This window comes from Zeus faber (genome assembly GCF_960531495.2).
Source record: "Zeus faber genome assembly, chromosome: 22".
In the NCBI taxonomy this organism is placed as follows: domain Eukaryota; kingdom Metazoa; phylum Chordata; class Actinopteri; order Zeiformes; family Zeidae; genus Zeus; species Zeus faber.
The window spans coordinates 17,880,556-17,900,527 of NC_137209.1; the positions used below are offsets into that span (position 1 = coordinate 17,880,556).

At 48.2% G+C, this 19,972-nt stretch overlaps 1 protein-coding gene across 1 annotated transcript; it reads right to left on the reverse strand.

Annotated features, from left to right (window-relative positions):
• Nucleotides 1-775: 775 nt before the first annotated feature.
• On the reverse strand, nt 776-19,962 carry dlg4b (discs, large homolog 4b). Its single transcript, XM_080023747.1, has 20 exons — nt 19,837-19,962; nt 19,375-19,445; nt 15,776-15,883; nt 11,206-11,256; nt 9,000-9,124; nt 7,999-8,162; nt 7,725-7,861; nt 6,298-6,424; nt 5,387-5,498; nt 4,051-4,207; nt 3,837-3,939; nt 3,640-3,733; nt 3,290-3,466; nt 2,579-2,610; nt 2,453-2,497; nt 2,216-2,317; nt 1,963-2,135; nt 1,416-1,528; nt 1,060-1,151; nt 776-926 (listed from the first exon to the last, which is right to left on the reverse strand). The coding sequence occupies exons 1-20, from the start codon at nt 19,922-19,924 to the stop codon at nt 820-822; spliced, it is 2,178 nt and encodes a 725-aa protein (XP_079879873.1). The 5' UTR covers nt 19,925-19,962; the 3' UTR covers nt 776-819.
• Between the last annotated feature and the right edge of the window lie 10 nt (nt 19,963-19,972).

The following is a 19,972-nucleotide window of genomic DNA, read 5'->3' on the forward strand; positions in this document are numbered from 1 at the left end:
GGGAAAACAAAAAACAGTGCCGAGCTTTTTATAATGAATTTATTTAGATAATTCAGTCATTTAATTTCATTTATAACCAGTTATCTTATAGTACAATACAGAGGCAAACCCACTGCACATCTCCACTTCTAGATGTGTGTGTGTGTGTGTGTGTGTGAGAGAGAGACAGTATATTTGTTAACAGATTAATACGTTTTTGGATGTGATATGCAGCGGTGTCTGTGTACTGTAGATATGTCATTCTAATAAGAAGCACGTCCGGCGGCGCGTCTGGCGGCCATCTTGGCCCCACAGTGTTTGTTTTCTACACTCATGTCGTAATCCCGTCGTGGGGGATGGTGGGAGCTGTCGCCCAGTGGTCCTTTGAGAGGTGTTGCCCTGAATAGTGTTAAAAAGCCCCATCGAGTAATATACACACACGCGCACGCACACACACACCAGGGATGAAGACCATGATCACATGACATAAATAAATAGAGCAATAATTAAATAAATAGTATTATATTTAATCTTTTTTCTTTTTTTTAACAGCAGCCCTCTGAATCACTGACCGTTCAGGATCAATAGATAATCAACAAGTCAGCGCAAACTGTTAAAACATAGTTTGTATAGAAAATAGTTAAAACTAGTGCCCCGCCCGCCCCTCCTCCGTCGCCCCCGCTCGGTACAGCGTCTCGGGGAGCGACGGGTGGAGGGGCGGCGGCGTCGGGGGCGACACTGCCACGGTTCCTCTCGGTTGGTCCCCATGGCGACACGCTTTCACAGTTTTCCCCCCCCTGTCGCCGCGGTGAGGGCCGTGGCGGGGTCTCCACGGCGAATTCAGATAGGTTGCCGAGCGGCGATCCAGATGTAGGGGGCGCTCTGCTGCTCGATGACGCTCTTCACCTGCTGGTACGCGTCGTGGAAGCTGTCGCCCTCGATGATCGCTGCACACACATACACACGCGCGGTATTTTAATCTGTATTTACATTTTCTCTTCAGGTTGGCGCTCGTATGGCCCGGCGCAGAGGGTGAGGAACCACGGCAACCAGATTCAAGTGGTGAGTGTGTGTACCTACCTGTGAAACATTCGACGAAGTCCTGCTCCAGCTTGACGGCTCTGTCCAGAGCTCTCCCGGCTTGCTCCTCCGTCAGCCGTTTATTCAGATCCCTGCGCACGTTAAAAGCATCGCGTTGACGATTGAGTGTTTTTACGATGGAGTCAGTTCTGCTAAAAAAACCCTGATTTTACTGTCGTCTCCGCTTCCACTATCAAACTAGTCAGTCAAAAAAAAAATCGTTGAATTATCACTGGCATGAACTGCTGTGCTGACCACGTACAAACACTTTAATGGTTGTGTTGGTGTATGTTATATATATATATATAATATCATGAAAAACAAACACTGAATGACATATTGTCATTGCCACTCACATGATGTTTTCCAGTGATCGAGGTCGTATGAAGATGACGATGGGATGAAGATTTGCCGCTTGCAGCCTCCGCACGGCGTTGGCCGAGACGTCCAGGATGCAGTGTTTACCCTGCTACACACACACACACACAGACAGGTGAGTGACTTGTCCGATTTGTGTCCACACCCTGCGCCGTGTCTCACCTGGTAATGGACCGGTCTCACCCCCCGGTGAGACTTTTATCCTGTCATACTCTCTGTACTTTTTGCTCGCCCGCTACAGCACCCAGCCCACCTGGGAGCGACCCGTTGCACTCTCCACGCCATGGCTCGTGTTTGTGTGTGTGCGTGCGCTCAGGGAGGGAAGTGCTGTCATAGTGTGTCATGATTGCAGTTCCTCAAGCGTCCAGCAGAGGTCACTGTTAACATTAATAATTCTGTTAATTATGATTTTAATTGTTTTGGTTATTTCTACTCCTGACTGACTGAAGCCCTTTGCTCAGGGGCCGCGTGCTGTGCTATTTCTACCTTCATCTAGCGTAGTGACGGCCGGGTGACCCGTCTCACCTGGTGCGCCACCTGTCTCACGCTCTGAACTGAGGTCCCGTAGAGGTGGCTGTTGTACTGCCCCGCCTCGATGAAGCGATGCGATTGGATGTCGCTCTCCATCTGTTCCCGCGACGACACAAAGTGGTAGTCGCGGCCGTCGACTTCGTAGTCCCTCTGTGGGCGGGTGGTGTCTAAGGCGGAGGGGGAGACAGGTCAGCTGTTTTCGGTGGCAGCCGTCTCGGGTTCAGCTGGCGCACCGGGTGCTACTCACGCGGGACGCAGGAGCCAAACTTGTCCGGAAACTCAGAGAGCAAGTCGTCGTTCAGACGGTCTTTGGTCGGCCCCAAGATGATGATGGGGCGAGCGTAGTCCACTACAGGGGGGGGGGGGGAAGAGAAAAAGTGAACGGTGACGCTCACAGGAAGTCCTCCAGAACGGAGCTTCCCAACCGCCGATCAAAGCGAATAAAAACACAAGCTGAAACGGTGAAAGTGTTTATGGTCCGTACCTTGAATCTGTGTCACCATCTCATAACTCTGAACGAACCCGTCACCTGGAGAAGGCAGCAGTCACAGTAAACATCACACACACACACTCTGGGACGGAGAGAAGAGGGAGGAGGTGCGGACGGTACCTTTACTCTGGGACCAGTGTTTTCTTTCCACTCTGAAATGAAAGACAGAACGGAGAGGTTTTTTTTTTTAAAGCGCCACCGGATCTGAAATGGCAAAACTACACGTGCATGCAGGTTTTGGGCTAAATTAAAAACGTTCACGTAGTAAACATGCATGTGATCGAGGGCGATCATCATTGAGTGTGAAAATCAGATTTAATAAAGTCAGGTCAAATCTCTCTAACTGTGTGTGATGTGTTATTAGTGTCTTAGACTATGACAATTTAAATAAAGAAAGTTATGAAATTGATTCGGTTTCAACTGTTTTTTCTAATTATTATTCAATAACATGTATGACAGGTGACTAACGTCAACATCAAATCAAGGAAACACCTGGAGGGCCGCAACAGGCCCGCGAGCCAGAGATTTCCCCCCACACCTGTGTGTGTGTGTGTACCAGGTTGAATGACGATGCTTTATTTTTTGTGTCCGCATCAATAATTAAAGTAAACTAGCTATGATGACATGTAAAATAAACATGAACAATCGTCAATTTAAAACCACCTCAAAAGTTCATTCATTTTGGGAGTTGAGTGGCTTCAAAGTCTAAAAATGTCAAAAGCCGACGCAGGTTTAGTCACACTTGTACTGTCTCACATCCTTGAGTACCTCATCTAACAAAGCGACCTCGACACCACACACAACTCTTTAACAAAATACGCACGTACGCACCTGTGTTTGGATGGGATGTACCCCAGCTCTCCCAGCTCCCCCAGCAGGTCCAGGTGTCTGGCCTGCCACCACTGGTCGTCTGAGCTGTCCGTCACGTGGAGCACGTCCCCGAAGCTGAAATCCAGAGCTTGGGACAGGACGCCGCAGTCCCACTGCTTGTCGTAGTCAAACAGCGCTCTGCACGCACACACACGCACGCACGCACGATTCAATGTGTGTTGATATCAAGGCCGGTGTGAATACTGCCTTCTGATTGGAAATACTTGAAACTGTTCTCAGGTCCAACATCCTAAAAAGGTTCTCAGTGATAATGAACACAGGGTGGAGAACGAAGGGTGAACAGTGTGTACCTCACGTAGAAGGAGTTTGCTCTCAGAGTTCCAGACAAACTGTTCCTCATCTGTTCCCTCAAGTCATGGATTTTAGCTTCAAACCGACTGTATTCTACACACAGACACACAGTAATTCAGGTTATTTTAATGTGTGTGTATATACAGTATATATGTAATGTGTGTGTGTGTGTGTGTGTGTGTGTGTGCGTGCTCACCCTCCGGCCTGTACTGAGCTACGATGCTCACAGTCTGTCCCGCGTTCTTCAGAGCTGCCGCCGCTTGCTCATGGGTGGCGTGTCGGAGATCCACGCCGTTCACCTGTACGTGCACAACAACAAATATTTGCACCGCGGCGTGACCGGGCTAGTGTGCGGCGTGCGTGTTTTGTGTGTGTGTGTGTGCGTGTGTGCACGTTGCGTGTGTCGGTACACTGAGTATCTGGTCCCCTGTGTGCAGGTCTCCGCTTAGGTCAGCCGGTCCGCCCGCCAGGATGAAGGAGATGAAGATGCCGTCGTCATCCTCACCGCCCACGATGTTAAAGCCTAAACCCGAGGAGCCGCGCTGGATACACACACACCGGGCTTCCCTGTAACACACATATATATATTTATATATATATACACGCACACACAGCTACAAAGGCACCAGAACAGTGCTTTTATTTTAAATGTAGGTTATTTCATTTGACCGTTTCCTTATGGAACGAAACAAGCACCGTGTCCAACGGGGACACTTTCTCCATCCCTCCCTCACACCCTCCCGCCGTTGACAGTTTGCCAACCCTCCCCCGTGTCAGGCTTCGTTTGTACGGCACAACAGGCACTTGTCCCAGAGAGCCACAACTAGAGCAGCGTGTTGGAGAGCGACGGCCTCCTCCAGCAGTGAGGCTGCCGCTCCCACACCAGCTACGACTGATGGAGACCCCATGCGTGGACAACAAATGTTTTCTCATATCAGAGTGAGAAATGCCTCTTACCAAGGGAAGTGTCTCTTAGGCTGAGAGAAAAATTTGGAACCAGAATAAAATCTAAAGAAAAAAAAAAAGACTGGATTTTCTGTCTCCACAGCAATTACTTTTGATGCTTAAGTAAATGTAATATCAGCTACTTTGATGTTTACTCAAGAAGTATCCTCATGTGAGTGACTTTCACCAGAGTAATTTTTTTTGTAAAAAAAAAAAATATATATATTTATATATACATACATACATACATACATATGTATGTATATACATATGTATATATATACATATATACATACATATATACATACATACATATGTATATATATACATATATACATACATATATACATACATATATATATATATATATATATATATATATATATATATATTTCCATCGCTGTTGGTTATTGTTGTTGGCATCATGTACAATGTTTCGTAGATCACCTTCAATACATATACTTTATATTTTCAATTAAGAGTCTGAGAAAGTAAAACGTGAACGTTTTTTTGGGGGGGTGGAAACTCTCAAGGCAGCGACTGGACCGTAAAACAAACATTATGAGTAACGACATCATCGTGTTTTCCTGGCTCGAGGTTTGTTTGACAAAAATAAGACGCTACGACAGCTCGCTCCGTTTCGGGCTCTACAACAGACAAATCGAAGTTAAATCTGATTACGAAGAGGACGTCGAAAGGAATTGAATTTGGATTGAAATCGAACACGTCCCAGCTTGTTTCAAGTGTTTTCTTCTGTTAGACCTCTCTCTCTCCCTCCCTCCCTCCCTCCCTCTCCCTCACCTCGAGTAGTCGTCATCTCCCATCATGCCATGGGGGATGGGGGAGTATCGGCGGGGCGAGGGCGGAGGGAGGACTTGAGGGTAATCCGACAGATACTCAGGCTCCATGTAAGCTGGACGAGAGAGAGAGAGGGAGGGGGAGAGAGACTATAATTAATTGACCTTTTATTGTGCATTGGTCCATTACATTAACTTCAGACTTTTATTTTGAAAAGCCTGTTTGAAGCAAACGTCCGAGAGAGAGAGAGAGCAAGAGAGAGCGAGAAAGAGAACAAGAGAGCAAAAGAGAGAGAGAGAGAGAGAGAGAGAGAGAGATGGGGGTGAGGTAACAGGTTCTCTCATTAATATCAAAATGACTTTCATAAAATCCCAATTAACACCGTTCCGTCGAGTGTTTGTAGCGGGAACTTTAAGAGGCGTCACGATCACTCGTCGTAAACTTGATGAAAGAGGTTTCACGCAACTTTAAAAGCAAGGCCCTGAAAACAGAGCGACAGGTGCAGCAACAACGGCAGTGGAATCGAGATGAAAATATTTTGAAAACATCCGAACAATCAAACGACTTCACTCGTTTCCCGACGAGGTGTTTTACGCTTTCCGTCGTCGGGGACGAGGTCGGACACGGATCCCAATCCATCCTCGGAGGGAAACATCAAAACAGTAACTGTACACAATAAGATATGGAAATACACACTACACCTCATGATATAACCTAAAGAAAGAACAGAAAAAATAAACAATAACAAAGGAAAAAGACCAAAACAATAAAATGTCCAAAAATAAGATATATGTTCCTAAACGATAACTTACGAGACAATCAGCGACGCAGAACGATGAAAGACAGTAGAAAGGTACAACTAGTGTGTGTGTGTGTGTGTGTGTGTGTGTGTGTGTGTGCGTGTGTGTACGTACAGCTGGTGAGGTCGGGGGGCGGCGTGTAGGTGGAAGTAGCAACTTTAAGGTACACGACCTCCGAGGTGTTCTTCAGGGCGGTGACGGCATCCTCGTGGAGAACCTCCTGCAGACACACGCTGTTGACCTGCGGAGAGCGAGAGAGAGAGAGGGAGAGACAGAGGAGGGAGGGAGGGAGAGAGAGAGAGAGAGAGGGGGGGCAGGGGAGGGGGACAGAAAGAGGAAAGAGAGAGAGAGATGATTCCGGCACAAATATATTGTCCTTTCCACCGGGGCAGCGGCTCGGACCAGCACGGCTCCCGGGGAGATGACATGTATGGACCCGGCTCGCTGGCCCCCCTCCCCCCTGGACTCCAGCTCTGACCCACATTAAAGTCTCTCTCTCTCTCTCCTGAATGTTTAATTGTCGCAGCGTTGAGCGGATCCCGCGAGCGGCCGCGTCTCCTCCTTTGCGTCCGACGTGAAACCGCTTCAGGTCCGTCCCATCGCCCCCCCCCCCCAAAAAAAAAAAAAAAACCTCCCGGCGTCCCACCTGAAGACGCCCCCACCCACTCCTCCTCCAGCGTGAAGGGGGCTGCGCGGCTACGAGGGAGGCTGGGTCCTCCCGAGGTGAATGACGACCTGCTCCGCCGCCCAGTTTCCCCGGAGAATGACTCCGTCCATCTTCGTCCCTCCCGCCCCAACGCACATGGGAACCGGAAGCACTCCAAACGCTTCACCGCGGCGGGCGCAGTGACCCCCCCCCCCGTGTTTAAAGTGGTGAAACGCCGACATTATGTGGTACAAAAAAAAAAAAAAAAACATCCCATGTTTTGTTTTTATCCCATGTGTATTTATCTGGAACTTTACGAGAAACATGGTTTCATGTGTTTGTGTTCTGTACGTGCTCCTCTTCGTCCCCTTTGCACCGTCACTGGCGGGGTCCGCCGCCTCCCCCACCACAGCACAAGGGTGGGGCACTCGCCATTCGGAAAAGCAGCGTGACCGTCGATAGGGACGAACATTTCCAAAAAAAAGGAACAAAAGATATCCCCCTCCCCCCCCCCCAAAAAAACCCCACCCCGCTCGCAATCGGCCACCAAGGGCCCAACGTGGAGGAACCTGCGTCCGATAGGGGGCGACACCCCCTGCCCCCCCCCTCCCCTCCTCTACCCCACCGTAGAACGGAGATCGGATCCAAAATGGCTGCCGCGCAGGATTTGGGATCTGCGCTGTTTTTTTTCCATGTTTAAAAGAGGAAGAAAGCCTGGATATATAAAACACATAAACACCCATGTGAGTTCTACAGACGTTTTATAGACGCTGACGACCAGTGGTGGGTGGAGAATCACAAGGAACAGTGTGTGTGTGTGTGTGTGTGTGTGTGTGTGTGTGTGTGTATGTGTCGTGTGTGTGCGTGCGTGTGTGCATGCGTGCGCGCGCCTTACAGCCAGTATCTTGTCTCCGATCTGCAGTCTTCCGTCTCTATGAGCTGCCCCACCCTCGATGATCTTGGTGACGTAGATGCTGTTGTCCCCCGGGACGTGCTGGTTGCCGACACCGCCGGCTATGCTGAAGCCCAGACCTGGTGGGGGGAGGGGGCGGAGAGACAGGCGGAGGCAGAGAGGTGGAGGGACAGCGTCGTAAGTGGTAGCTTCTAGCTCTGCACAGACGTGTTCCCGTTGGGTTTTCTACGGCGTCCCTTCCCTCGTGACCTCTGACCTTTGGGTCCTTTGAACAGTTTGATCTGCATTAACGTCTCCTGCCTCTTCCTCAGGACGACCAGTCGGACCACGGGCCCCGCCTCCTTCAGCGCCTCCACGGCGATACAGTGGGTGACATCACGAACGTCCACGTCGTTAACCAGGACGATGCTGTCATTTACCCTGGAGGACGGACAGAGAGAGAGAGAGGGAGGGAGGGAGTGAGCGAGCGAGCGAGCAAGCCAGGGAGAGAGAGCAAGTGAGAGAGAGAGAGAGAGAGAGAGAGAGAGAGAGAGAGAGAATAAGGGAGCGAGAGAGAGAGAGCAAGAGAGCCAGAGAGAGAGAGAGAGAGGGAGGGAGCGTCTGAATTCTGGCAACATTCCAGCATGCACTCCTGTTTTAAAGGCTGGCAGCTTCGGGCAACTAAGCAGGAAAGGTTGGGCGGGTGTTGCACTGAAATGTGTGACCAGAAGAATTGTGTGACACTCAAGATGTGGTGTTCCGTTCCATGATTCAGCCGGGCACACAACTAGTAGTTACTCTACAGTAATCCATATACGATCAATAACCAACCATAATCCATGAACCATGGTCTCTTGGCTCCGGTTAGCTACCATTAGCTGTACCAGAAGGAAACCCGGGACTGGAACATCATTTGGTCTCCAGGTGGTTGCTAGGTGAATGCTTTGAGTATGCTAGGTGGTTGCTAGGTGGATGCTTGGAGGATGCTAGGTGGTTGCGAGGTGGATGATTGGAGGATGCTAGGTGGTTGCTAGGTGGATGATAGGTGGTTGCTAGGTGGATGATAGGTGGTTGCTAGGTGGATGCTTGGAGGATGCTTGGTGAATGCTTGGAGGATGCTTGGTGGATGCTTGGTGGATGCTAGGGGGTTGTTAGGTCAATGCTAGGTGGATGCTAGGTGGTTGCTAGGTGGATGCTAGGTGGATGCTAGGGGGTTGCTAGGTCAATGCTAGGTGGATGCTAGGTGGTTGCTAGGTGGATGCTAGGTGCCTGTCTTACCTCAGCCTTCCATCCTGTGCCGCAGCTCCTCCGTGGATGATCTTAGTGATGAATATTGACGGATCGTCTCCAACATGAGGATTATCTGCTCCACCTGCTATGCTGAACCCCAGGCCAGACGTCCCCTACGACACACATATGCAGATAGACACGTGCACAAAGATATTCACACACACACACACACACACACACACACACACACACACACACACACACACACACACACACACACACACACACACACACACACACACACACACACACACACATACATACAGTACAAGTAGATACCCACTAGATGTGATCATAGATATGATAACAAATTAGAGAGGTAGAGTGTGATGTACGCAAGGTGTACAGGGTAACTGTGTGATGGTCTACATTACATTTAGCAGATGTATATCACAGGCACTGCCAGCCAAACATTCCCTAGAAAAAAGTAGCACTAGTAGAGTTAGAGAGAGGTTAGTTTGGTCGGGTGTAGGGTATGGCGTTACTGTGTGATGATGTACAGGGTTTCTATGTGATGGGGAGAGGGTTTTGAGTTACTATGTGAGTGTGTACAGGGTGGATATAGGGATACGGTGTGATGGTGTACAGGGTATAGAGTTACTATGTGGTTGATGGTGTACAGGGTATGGAGTTACTATGTGGTTGATGGTGTACAGGGTATGGAGTTACTATGTGGTTGATGGTGTACAGGGTATAGAGTTACTCTGTGGTTGATGGTGTACACGTGAGTATCAGAAGGTCAGACACTTCTGTCAGATGGTGCACAGGATACAGAGGAACTGTGTGATGTGGTTTCTATGTGATGTGTACAGGGTATAGGGTTACTATGTGATGTGTACACGTTATAGGGTTTCTATGTGATGGTGTATATGGTTACTATGTGATGTGTACAGGGTATATGGTAACTGTGTGACGGTGTTAGGGGTGTAGGGTTTGTATGTGATGGAGTTTAGGGTACAGAGTTACTATGTGATTGATGGTGTTCAGGGTATAGGGTTACTATGTAATGTGTACAGGGTATAGCGTTACTATGTGAATGATGGTGTACAGGGTTACTGTGTGATGGTGTTCAGGGTATAGGGTTACTATGTAATGAGAACAGGGTATAGTGTTACTATGTGAATGATGGTGTACAGGGTTACTGGGTGATGGGGTTCATGGTACAGGGTTACTGTGTGATGGTGTTCAGGGTATAGGGTTAGTGTGTGATGGTGTTCATGGTACAGGGTTACTGTGTGATGGTGTTCATGGTTCATGGTACAGGGTTACTGTGTGATGGTGTTCATGGTACAGGGTTACTGTGTGATGGTGTTCAGGGTATAGGGTTAGTGTGTGATGGTGTTCAGGGTACAGGGTTACTGTGTGATGGTGTTCAGGGTACAGGGTTACTGTGTGATGGTGTTCAGGGTACAGGGTTACTGTGTGATGGTGTTCAGGGTAGAGGGTCAGTGTGTGATGGTGTTCAGGGTACAGGGTTACTGTGTGATGGTGTTCAGGGTACAGGGTTACTGTGTGATGGTGTTCAGGGTACAGGGTTACTGTGTGATGGTGTTCAGGGTAGAGGGTCAGTGTGTGATGGTGTTCAGGGTAGAGGGTCAGTGTGTGATGGTGTTCAGGGTACAGGGTTACTGTGTGATGGTGTTCAGGGTACAGGGTTACTGTGTGATGGTGTTCAGGGTACAGGGTTACTGTGTGATTGTGTTCAGGGTATAGGGTCAGTGTGTGATGGTGTTCAGGGTACAGGGTGACTGTGTGATGGTGTTCAGGGTATAGGGTCAGTGTGTGATGGTGTTCAGGGTACAGGGTTAAGGTGTGATGGTGTTCAGGGTACTGTAAGAAACGTCTCACTCTCAGTGTGGTGGAGGAGGGAGGTGACGTCACATTAGCAGGACGCTGACATGGCACTTCAAACACGACGCTGCTTTGAAACCTCTGCATGACCATCAGCTTCATCTATTTTTAACACGTCTCGAAAACATCCAAGGAGAACTTTCAGATGGAACTATTTGAGGTGTATCTGTGTCCTACTCTATGTGTGTATTATGTGTGTGTGTGTTATGTAAATGTGTATTACTTGTGTATGTCATGTGTGTGTATTGTGTGTGTGTGTGTGCCACCCTCTTCAGTACGTCCGCTTAGTGTCCTGTGTGTGTGTGTGTGTGTGTGTGTGTGTGTGTGTGTGTGTGTGTCCTACCCTCTCCAGAGTGATCTCTTCATATTCCATTTCCCCTTCTGATCCGTTCATCTGCAAAGAAACAAAGACAGAATGAAGCTGTGTGTGTGCGCGCATGTGTGTGTGTGTGTGTGTGTGTGTGTGTGTGTGTGTGTGTATAAGTGTCTGCGTGTGTGTGTGTGTGTGTGTGTGCCCGTGCGTGCGTGCGTGCTTGTCTTAAGCCAGTTAGCCCCATTGTTTCCATGGAAACTCCATAGCAACAGCTGCTGAGCCAGTTGCCTTGGCAACAGCTGTAGCCATAGCAACCATCTGCACCCCCACCCCCCTCCTCCTCCCATGATGTTATGGAGGGACAGACAAACAGACAGGCAGGCTGACAGGCAGGCAGGCAGACATGTGACCATCAGAACTACATTATTGTCATCGGTCATCAGATCGGCCCCGCACGTCAGGGGCGAACACAAAGTCACACAGTGATGAAACCATCACACAGGACAGATGAGCACTGTAGATGATGACATCATAGCTGTAATCACTGTTCACTTCATCATCATATTCACAAACTCAACTGTTATAACTGAATCAGCGCGACATTGTCTCACCTGAATAATATATGGAATCATCTGGAGGAATAGACTCCTCGAGAGTGAGAGTGTGTGTGTGTGTGTGTGTGTGTGTGTGTGTGTGTGTGTGTGTGTGTGTGTGTGTGTGTGTGTGTGTGCGCGCGCGTGTGTACTGAGGAGTATTTCTAACAACTACTTTTCAGCTGGGAAGGTTTGGTAACATCACAACGGACTGACAGACTGACAGACTGACTGGTGATGTCACCATGACAACAAGGCTGGAGAATCAGCATTTTAACAGGACGTTGAAAGTGACTCTTCTCTGTCTTGGGAATAGACAGACGCTGCGAGTAGAATCAGATATTACAGCACAAATCTTAGCAACCATTGACAAATGTTGACGATAACGGCACAGATTATAAACAACCTATATGCGACAGAGTAAAACATAGGAATGAGTATTGAGTAATATGATGCGATAAATATAACACGTTAATTAAAGCCCCTCACCAAAGTTAATTCGGGTGTTTCTCAGGTGAGAGCCAAGTGTCAAACATGAGAGTTGAAATCACTTCATCGGGATTATCCTTTATCTCTTTAAACAAAGTGTGTTTATTTACGACTGACGCCGTCACAGTGAACACAACTGTTTTCGGGCTTTTTCAAGGTTACAGCCGAGTCCAACCGACCGCAGGGGATGGGGGGGGGGGGCACGACGGAGCCGACCGGGACCGGTAGTTTGCTCCGAATTACTTTTCCTGAACAACCCCGTCCTTTGGGTGTTTCCGTGGTGAACGAGAGGCGCTGGCTTTGCAGAAGGGCGACGCGTGGAGACTCGTTCGCGCAAATCACAGAGAGACGTTTGAAATGTCATCCCCGCCGGACGGGGGCCCGGGCATGTTTGCAACGTGACATAACGTTTGCCCACTTTCAAACACGACATTTTTTTGGGGGGGGGGGTCATTTCGTGAGCTGCGTTTAAGACCAGAACCACGTTTCTTTTTTTTAAGGATGAGGCCGACCTCGACGAGGTTTTCCTTCTTGTCAAAGACCAAAAACTCACGGCGCATTTCCTCTGCCCTCAGTGTTCTCTTAACGCTGAACCAGGAAGACGGCCGGGTGGCGGCCCCTTGTTCCCAAAGCCCGACAGTCTGAAAAATGTCAGGTGGGAGGTGGTTAAGTTCAGGGTGAGGGTGTCATCCGTGTCCAATGGGACATTTTTCGGGACTGTCGGGGTTTGGGAATAAGGGCGCCTTCGGAACAACGGCACCGCCAAATTCTTCAACCTGTCCTCATGGAAAACATGACGACAGGCATTGTAGTAACTATGGCATTTTTACCCCACATTACCCATTTTGGGAGTATTTTCTCATACTTCCCATATATATATATATATATATATATATTAAAAAACACACACATCAATGTCACGTTGTAAAGTGTTGTCAGTCACAACCTCAGTGTGTCAGCGTGAGCTTTTAAACAGTTTTCAGGGACGACACCGGAGCTCCGCCACTTCCAAGACACGAGCTGCAGCTGACGCGGAACGCGCACGGCACCGGCGGCAGAAACTCATCGTGGGGTCCCGGTCTCGACGTGTGGACGGTACGAAATGCAGAACGGGACTTCGGCTTCGCCCTTCGGAGTCCGCAAAACAAACGACGGGTTATTTTATTTTATTTTATTTTTTATTTTTTCCGGAACCCGCGACTATTTGCCGACGTGAGACCACGGGGAAAGAAGGGATGCGATGAGACACCCCGGGAGAGAACCCGGAGCGTTCTCGCGTTTCACCATTTGTGCCGTGGCGCCTGGCCCTCCGGCTTCCCCCCCACCCCCCGGATTCTTCTTCTTTTTTTTGGGAATTGTGCCATTGAGATGTGGAGATGGAGTGATGGAGAAGCTCCCTCTCCCTGGAGGTTTTTTAGACTGTAAGTAATGCTCTCTCTCACTCCCTCGTGGTTTTTAGACTGTAAGTAATGCTCGCTCCGGCCAGAGACGAAACAGCTGTCAACATCTACACACCTACTTTACATAACACACACAAATAACGCGCGTGCACACACGCACACGCACACACACGCACACACACACACACACACACACTAATTTCACTACTTCCTGTTAAACAGAGGGAGCTGTCGAGATCTGCCAACGCACAGCCATACAATCTATTACATAATAAATAGATAGGTAGACAGATAGATAGACAGATAGACAGGTGGACAGATAGACTGAGAGATAGTTATGAAGACATGATGTCCTACCATCATTCTTTGCCTCTGTCTCTTTGCTTTCCTCACATTGTTGATAAATCTCCGTCCCATCTTCTTAGCGTACCACACAGACACAAACATCATCACCTCCTCTCTCTCTCCTTCGCCTCCTCCTCCTCCTCCTCTCTCTCTCTCTCTCTCTCTCGCTCTCTCTCTTTCTTTCTGTCTCTCTATCTGTTCAGATTAGCCAGCATCGGGGGACCGTCGCTCGGATTACATAAAAACACGTCAGGGCGAGCTAAATTATTTAAATAGGCAAAGACTAATCACACACACACACACACGCACACACACACACACACGCACACAAACACGCACGCACGCACACTCCCACACACCCACCCACACACAGTGGAGCGGAGCGCCGAGATGACGTCACGAGCGATGCGCACGTTAGCCTAACGTCAGATAAGCCGCGCACGTGAAGGCGGCCGGCCAAGTAGCGTTACGTACGGACTCCGATGGCTTGTTTCCGATTTCTACCCGAAAAGACAGCAAAACATCTTCGGCCTGAAGCCTAAAATCCAATTGGGCGAGAGAGGGGGAGCGAGACGCGCCGCTGCTCGTTTCCAGCTCTCCTCCTGCCTTCTCTCCATCAGTCTCTCTCTCTCTCTCTCTCTCTCTCTCTCTCTCTCTCTCTCTCTCTCTCTCTCTCTCTCTCTCTCTCTCTCTCTCTCTCTCTCTCTCTCTCTCTCTCTCTCTCTCTCTCTCTCTCTCTCTCTCTCTCTCTCTCTCTCTCTCTCTCTCTCTCTCTCTCTCTCTCTCTCTCTCAAGGAATACCCTCCCCTCAGTGATGTCACTGGGCTGCTTGCCAAGAGGGAGATAAAAGGAGGAGGAGGAGAGATGGAGGCTGAGCGCAGAGGAGGAGGAGGAGGAGGAGGAGGAGAGGCGAGAGGAGTATTTTAGAGGAGGATGAAGGATGATAAATATAGCAACAAGAGACACACACACACACACACACACAGTAACCATGGTCACCAACATGAGTGTTGCCATGGCAATAACTCAGCAGAAACAGTGCCTCTTCATTACGTTTACCTCTGTGTGTGTAGGTGGGTGTGTGTGTGTGTGTGTGTAGGTGGGTGTGTGCGTGCGTGCAAAAGAGGGAACAGGAGAGGTCAGCTGATACCATCTATCTATATTTGTATGTACATCCATCTTCCATCCATATGCCTGTTATACCGTTTATTAATATTAATGCATCATATGGCTTTTTTTTTTTTTTTTTTTTTTTAATCTAGCGCTGTAGTTCTGTGTCCCACCAGCAGGGGGCAGCCTCACAGAACAGCTTCTTACTGGATGTACAAGAACGGACTCCATTCATGACTGTAAAATGCTTTTAAGGCCAAGTATATTCTGGTACCAGCCAATTTCACTCTCCACCTGCTGTTTATCTATTGTTTGGCTGCTGTCCTCACTGTTCATCTGCTGTTCATTTACTGACAATTTACTGTTAATTTACTGTTCATCTTGTGTCTTTACTGTCAACAAATGGTGGCTTTCATGAATTACTTCCAATATCTACTTTCGTGTAAAACGCTATCAAAGGTTAGGGTTAGGTAAGTTGGCCAAGTGTTGTAGTGGGGGTGTTTTTTTTTTGTGCCGAGCGCTCACACAGTGGAGTGGGGCATCATTATTTAAGTGGTACAACGTGAACATAAATCCACTTTGGAGCAAAACATGTGTTTGGCTACAAAGATTTGTGTATTTGTGTGTGTGTGTGTGTGTGTGTGCGTGCGCGTGCATCTGTACCGTGAGCGTTGCAGGGTGTGTGTGTGTCAACTCGGCACTTCGTCCGTGAGTCATGTGACCAGAACTGGGAACAAGGGGCGGGGTCTCATCATCCTGGTAACGATACTTCTAGAGAGAGAAAGAGAAAGAGAGACAGACAGACAGATGGACAGACAGACAGACACATAGGGGTGAATTTGGTAGATTTCCCCGTAGTCCTTCTGAATGTGAGGGGAACATGCCTGCTGTCAATATGACATTCTTCCATTGATCGTTCAGCACCAAGGGAACCATCTGCAGCAAACATCCCACCTACAGAATCACACGAATCACCACTCCCACAATGATATCCGAGCAACTAGACCGACTGGACTGTTGTAAATCACTGAACGTAAGTTACAAACTGACAGAAAACTTTATTTAAAAGCACTTAAACAAGAAAAAAAATCAGAGCAACTTCCACACAAACAAGCATGACTACAGTCTTTTTAACCCCGTCTACATAGGACTCTGGCCCAACCAGGACCAACTGTCTATATACTGTAGGTCAGTGGTCCAACCAGGACTATAGCACTCTGATCCAACCAGGACTAACTGTCTACATAGGACTCTGGTCCAACCAATACCAACTGTCTAGATAGGACAGTGGTCCAACCAGGACTATAGGACTCTGGTCCAACCAGGACCAATTGTCTAAATAGGACTCTGGTCCAACCAGGACTAACTATCTAAATAGGACAGTGGTCCAACCAGGACTATAGGACTCTGGTCCAATCAGGACTAACTGTCTACATAGGACAGTGGTCCAACCAGAACTATAGGACTCTGGTCCCCCCAGGACTAACTATCAATGGTCCAACCAGGACTATAGGACTACGGTCCAACCAGGACTAATTGTTTACATAGGACTCTGGTCCATATAGGACTCTGATCCAACCAGGACTAACTGTCTACATGGGACTCTGGTCCAACCTTGACTGTCTCTATACAACTGTGGTCGAACCAGGACTAAAGGACTCTGATCCAATCAGGACGAACCGTCTATATAGGACTCTGGTCCAACCTTGACTGTCTATATACGACTGTGGTCCAACCAGGACTATAGGACTGTGGTCCAATCAGGACTACCCGTCTATATAGGACTCTGGTCCAACCAGCACTAACTGTCTAAATAGGGCTGTGGTCCAACTAGAACTATAGGACTGTGGTCCAACGAGGACTAACTCTCTGAATAGGACTCTGGTCCAACCAGGACTATAGGACTGCTGTCGAACCAGGACAAACTGTCTACATAGGACTCTGGCCCAACCAGGACTAACTGTCTTTATAGGACGGTGGTCCAACCTGCACTTAGTGTCTACATAGGACCCTGGTCCAACCATGACTAACTGTCTATATAGGACTGTGGTCAAACCGGGACTATAGGATTGTGGTCCAACCGGGACTATAGGGCTGTTGTCGAGCCAGGACAAACTGTCTACATAGGACTCTGGCCCAACCAGGACTAACTGTCTATATAGGACTGTAGTCAAACCGGGACTATAAGACTCTGGTCCAACCGGGACTAACTGTCTACATAGGACTCCGGTCCAACCTGAACTGTCTACAGAACTGTCTACATAGGACTCTGGTCCAACCAGTACTGTTTATATAGGACTCAGAAACAGTGGCTCTAAAATATGACAGTGTACAGACAGACAGACAAGAACCGGACAGCCTGTAGCTAGGCTAACAGAGATGCTAAGCTTCAGCAGGTAGCATGTTAAAGACAGATTCATTATGTCTCTTAGACACGACGGACACAGACACAAACACACAACCACCTATCAAAGGTTCGAACGTGAGATCGGGTGAAATGGGATTCAACACACGCACACACACACACACACACACTGACACACACTGACACACACACACACGACACATGTGTGCAGCTGCAGCCTTACCTTTGTGGTGACAATGCAGAGACAGTCCATGTCCACACACACACACACACACACACACACACACACACACACACACACACACACACACACACACACACACACACACACACACACACACACACACACAAAGACAGACACACACACACACACACACAGGTGTCGATCTCCCCCCCCTCCCTACTCCCCACCTCTCCTCTTTTCTCTGTCTATCCTGCTGCTCTCTCCCTCTCCGTCTGCCAGCAGACCAGACAGAGAGCGAGAGGGTTAAAGAAAAGAGCAACAGCATTCTACACAGAGAGAAGGAGGAGAGGGGGGGAGAGGGAGAAATGACGAGATAAAACATACCTCCTTGATTCACTCGCTACTTGAAAATCAACAATAAGAATGACAGAGAAAGAGAGAGGCAGATGGGGCGTCTTGTTGCCATGGCGTCATACAGCTGTCGCCCTGGTCAAACTGCTGCTGTTGCTAGGTAACATTGATGGGTGTTGCCATGTGGATTAGAGTGTGTGCCGAGGTATGTGTGTCCGTGTGTGTTACCATTAGGCGGCGCTGCAGCTAGTTGTACATACGTACAAATAGCTGGTGCAGCGTTGCCACACACACACACACACACACACACACACACACACACACACACACACACACACACACACACACACACACACACACACACACACACACACACACACACACTTCAATAATACTTTAGTTCAGTTTTTTTGGTTCAATTTCAGTTTTAAGATGAATGTTCACACCTTCTATTTCCAGATGAGTATCTTAAAGTACCTCAGTAAAAAAGGACAAAGAGGAGATGAGGAAGAATCGAGAGGTAACTAGAAATACCGTCGCAAGCCAATGGTCAAATATTTCAAATTCAAAAAGTTCCATTCATTTAACCAATAGTAATCAAAGGCCGTTCGTAATACTGAATGGTTTAAAGTCCACTTTAAACATAAACACACGTGTCAATAGAAATATCTAGTCGAGTATTGCATCATGAGGGTATGAGTACTACTAATACTACTATACACGACCTGCATCATGAGGGTACGAGTACTACTAGTTGAGTATGGCAATTCTACTTGTTTCTTTTTTGTCTTTAAATTGAAAATGAAAGTGTCCCACCAGAGGGAGGTGGAGCAGGTGTGAGCACAGAAAGGGGCATCGGGACAGAGACGTTGGTGGATATGGGGGGGAAAAAAAAGGAAAGTTCTTTTCAAGCTCTTCTATGGCATTTGACAACCAATTAAGTTGATATTGAATGACCTTACAAAATGAATGTAAATCCAGTCTTTACATTTTCACCTCAAAGCGCACCAGATTGATGCATTTAGCTGTTAAAATCCCTCCCCCCAAAAAAACGCCCCGGAACCTCCCGAGAGGGTTTGGCGTCCTTTTTTTCTTTTCACACACACACACACACACACACACACACACACACACACACACACACACACACACACACACACACACACACACACACACACACACACACACACACACACACACACACTATATATGTATATACCTATGTATTTATATTATTGTTTATGAATTTACAGTATATTTGCATAGTAACTCTTAAGTGTAACATACTGTTAGACTGGTGCAAAATGTAGAAAATCACTACAGTGTGTGTGTGTGTGTGTGTGTGTGTGTGTGTACGCCTACCAGAGAAGGTGTGTGTGTTCCGCTTCCTGTCTGTTTCTCACCCACTGTCAGCTCGTAGAACTCCTGGATGTCTGTTGACATACACACATGTGCACTCACACAAATATAGTAATACTGTGTGTATAGATAGAAAGATAGATAGATAGACTGACAGACAGACAGACAGACAGAGAGAGAGACAGACAGACAGACAGACAGAGAGAGTGACTGACTGATAGATAGATATAGCGAGAGAGACACACAATAGAGCCTAATCCTTGCTAATGAAGTTGAGGATCCGTCCAATCAGGGATCAGTTTGCCGGTGATGTCACTGTGATTTCACCGCTAATCCCGGATTTACGGGGTGTGGGTGGGGTGGGGTGGGGTGGGGGGTGATGGGTGTCGTGTGTAATGTGTGTGTGTTTACTGAGTGCAGTGTGTTTATTGTGTGTATTATGTTTACTGCGTGTGTGCTTCCCACCTAGCAGGGCTTGGAACAGGTCGCTCTGAAAGATGTTGAGCAGCTTCTCGGCTTGACCTTTGAACCCCGCCGACTGACATTCCTCCATCACCTGCCGCGCCCTGTCCGCATCTGGGGACAAGATGGCCGCCGTGTT

Coding starts and splice junctions, on each gene's coding strand:
- dlg4b (XM_080023747.1), bottom strand. CDS start 19,924: ATGGAGGAATGTCAGTCGGCGGGGTTCAAAGGTCAAGCCGAGAAGCTG. Junction 6,425..7,724: donor TCGGAGACAAGATACTGGCT/GTAAGGCGCGCG, acceptor CGCTCTCCGCAG/GTCAACAGCGTGTGTCTGCA. Junction 2,611..3,289: donor TACATCCCATCCAAACACAG/GTGCGTACGTGC, acceptor CTTTCATTTCAG/AGTGGAAAGAAAACACTGGT.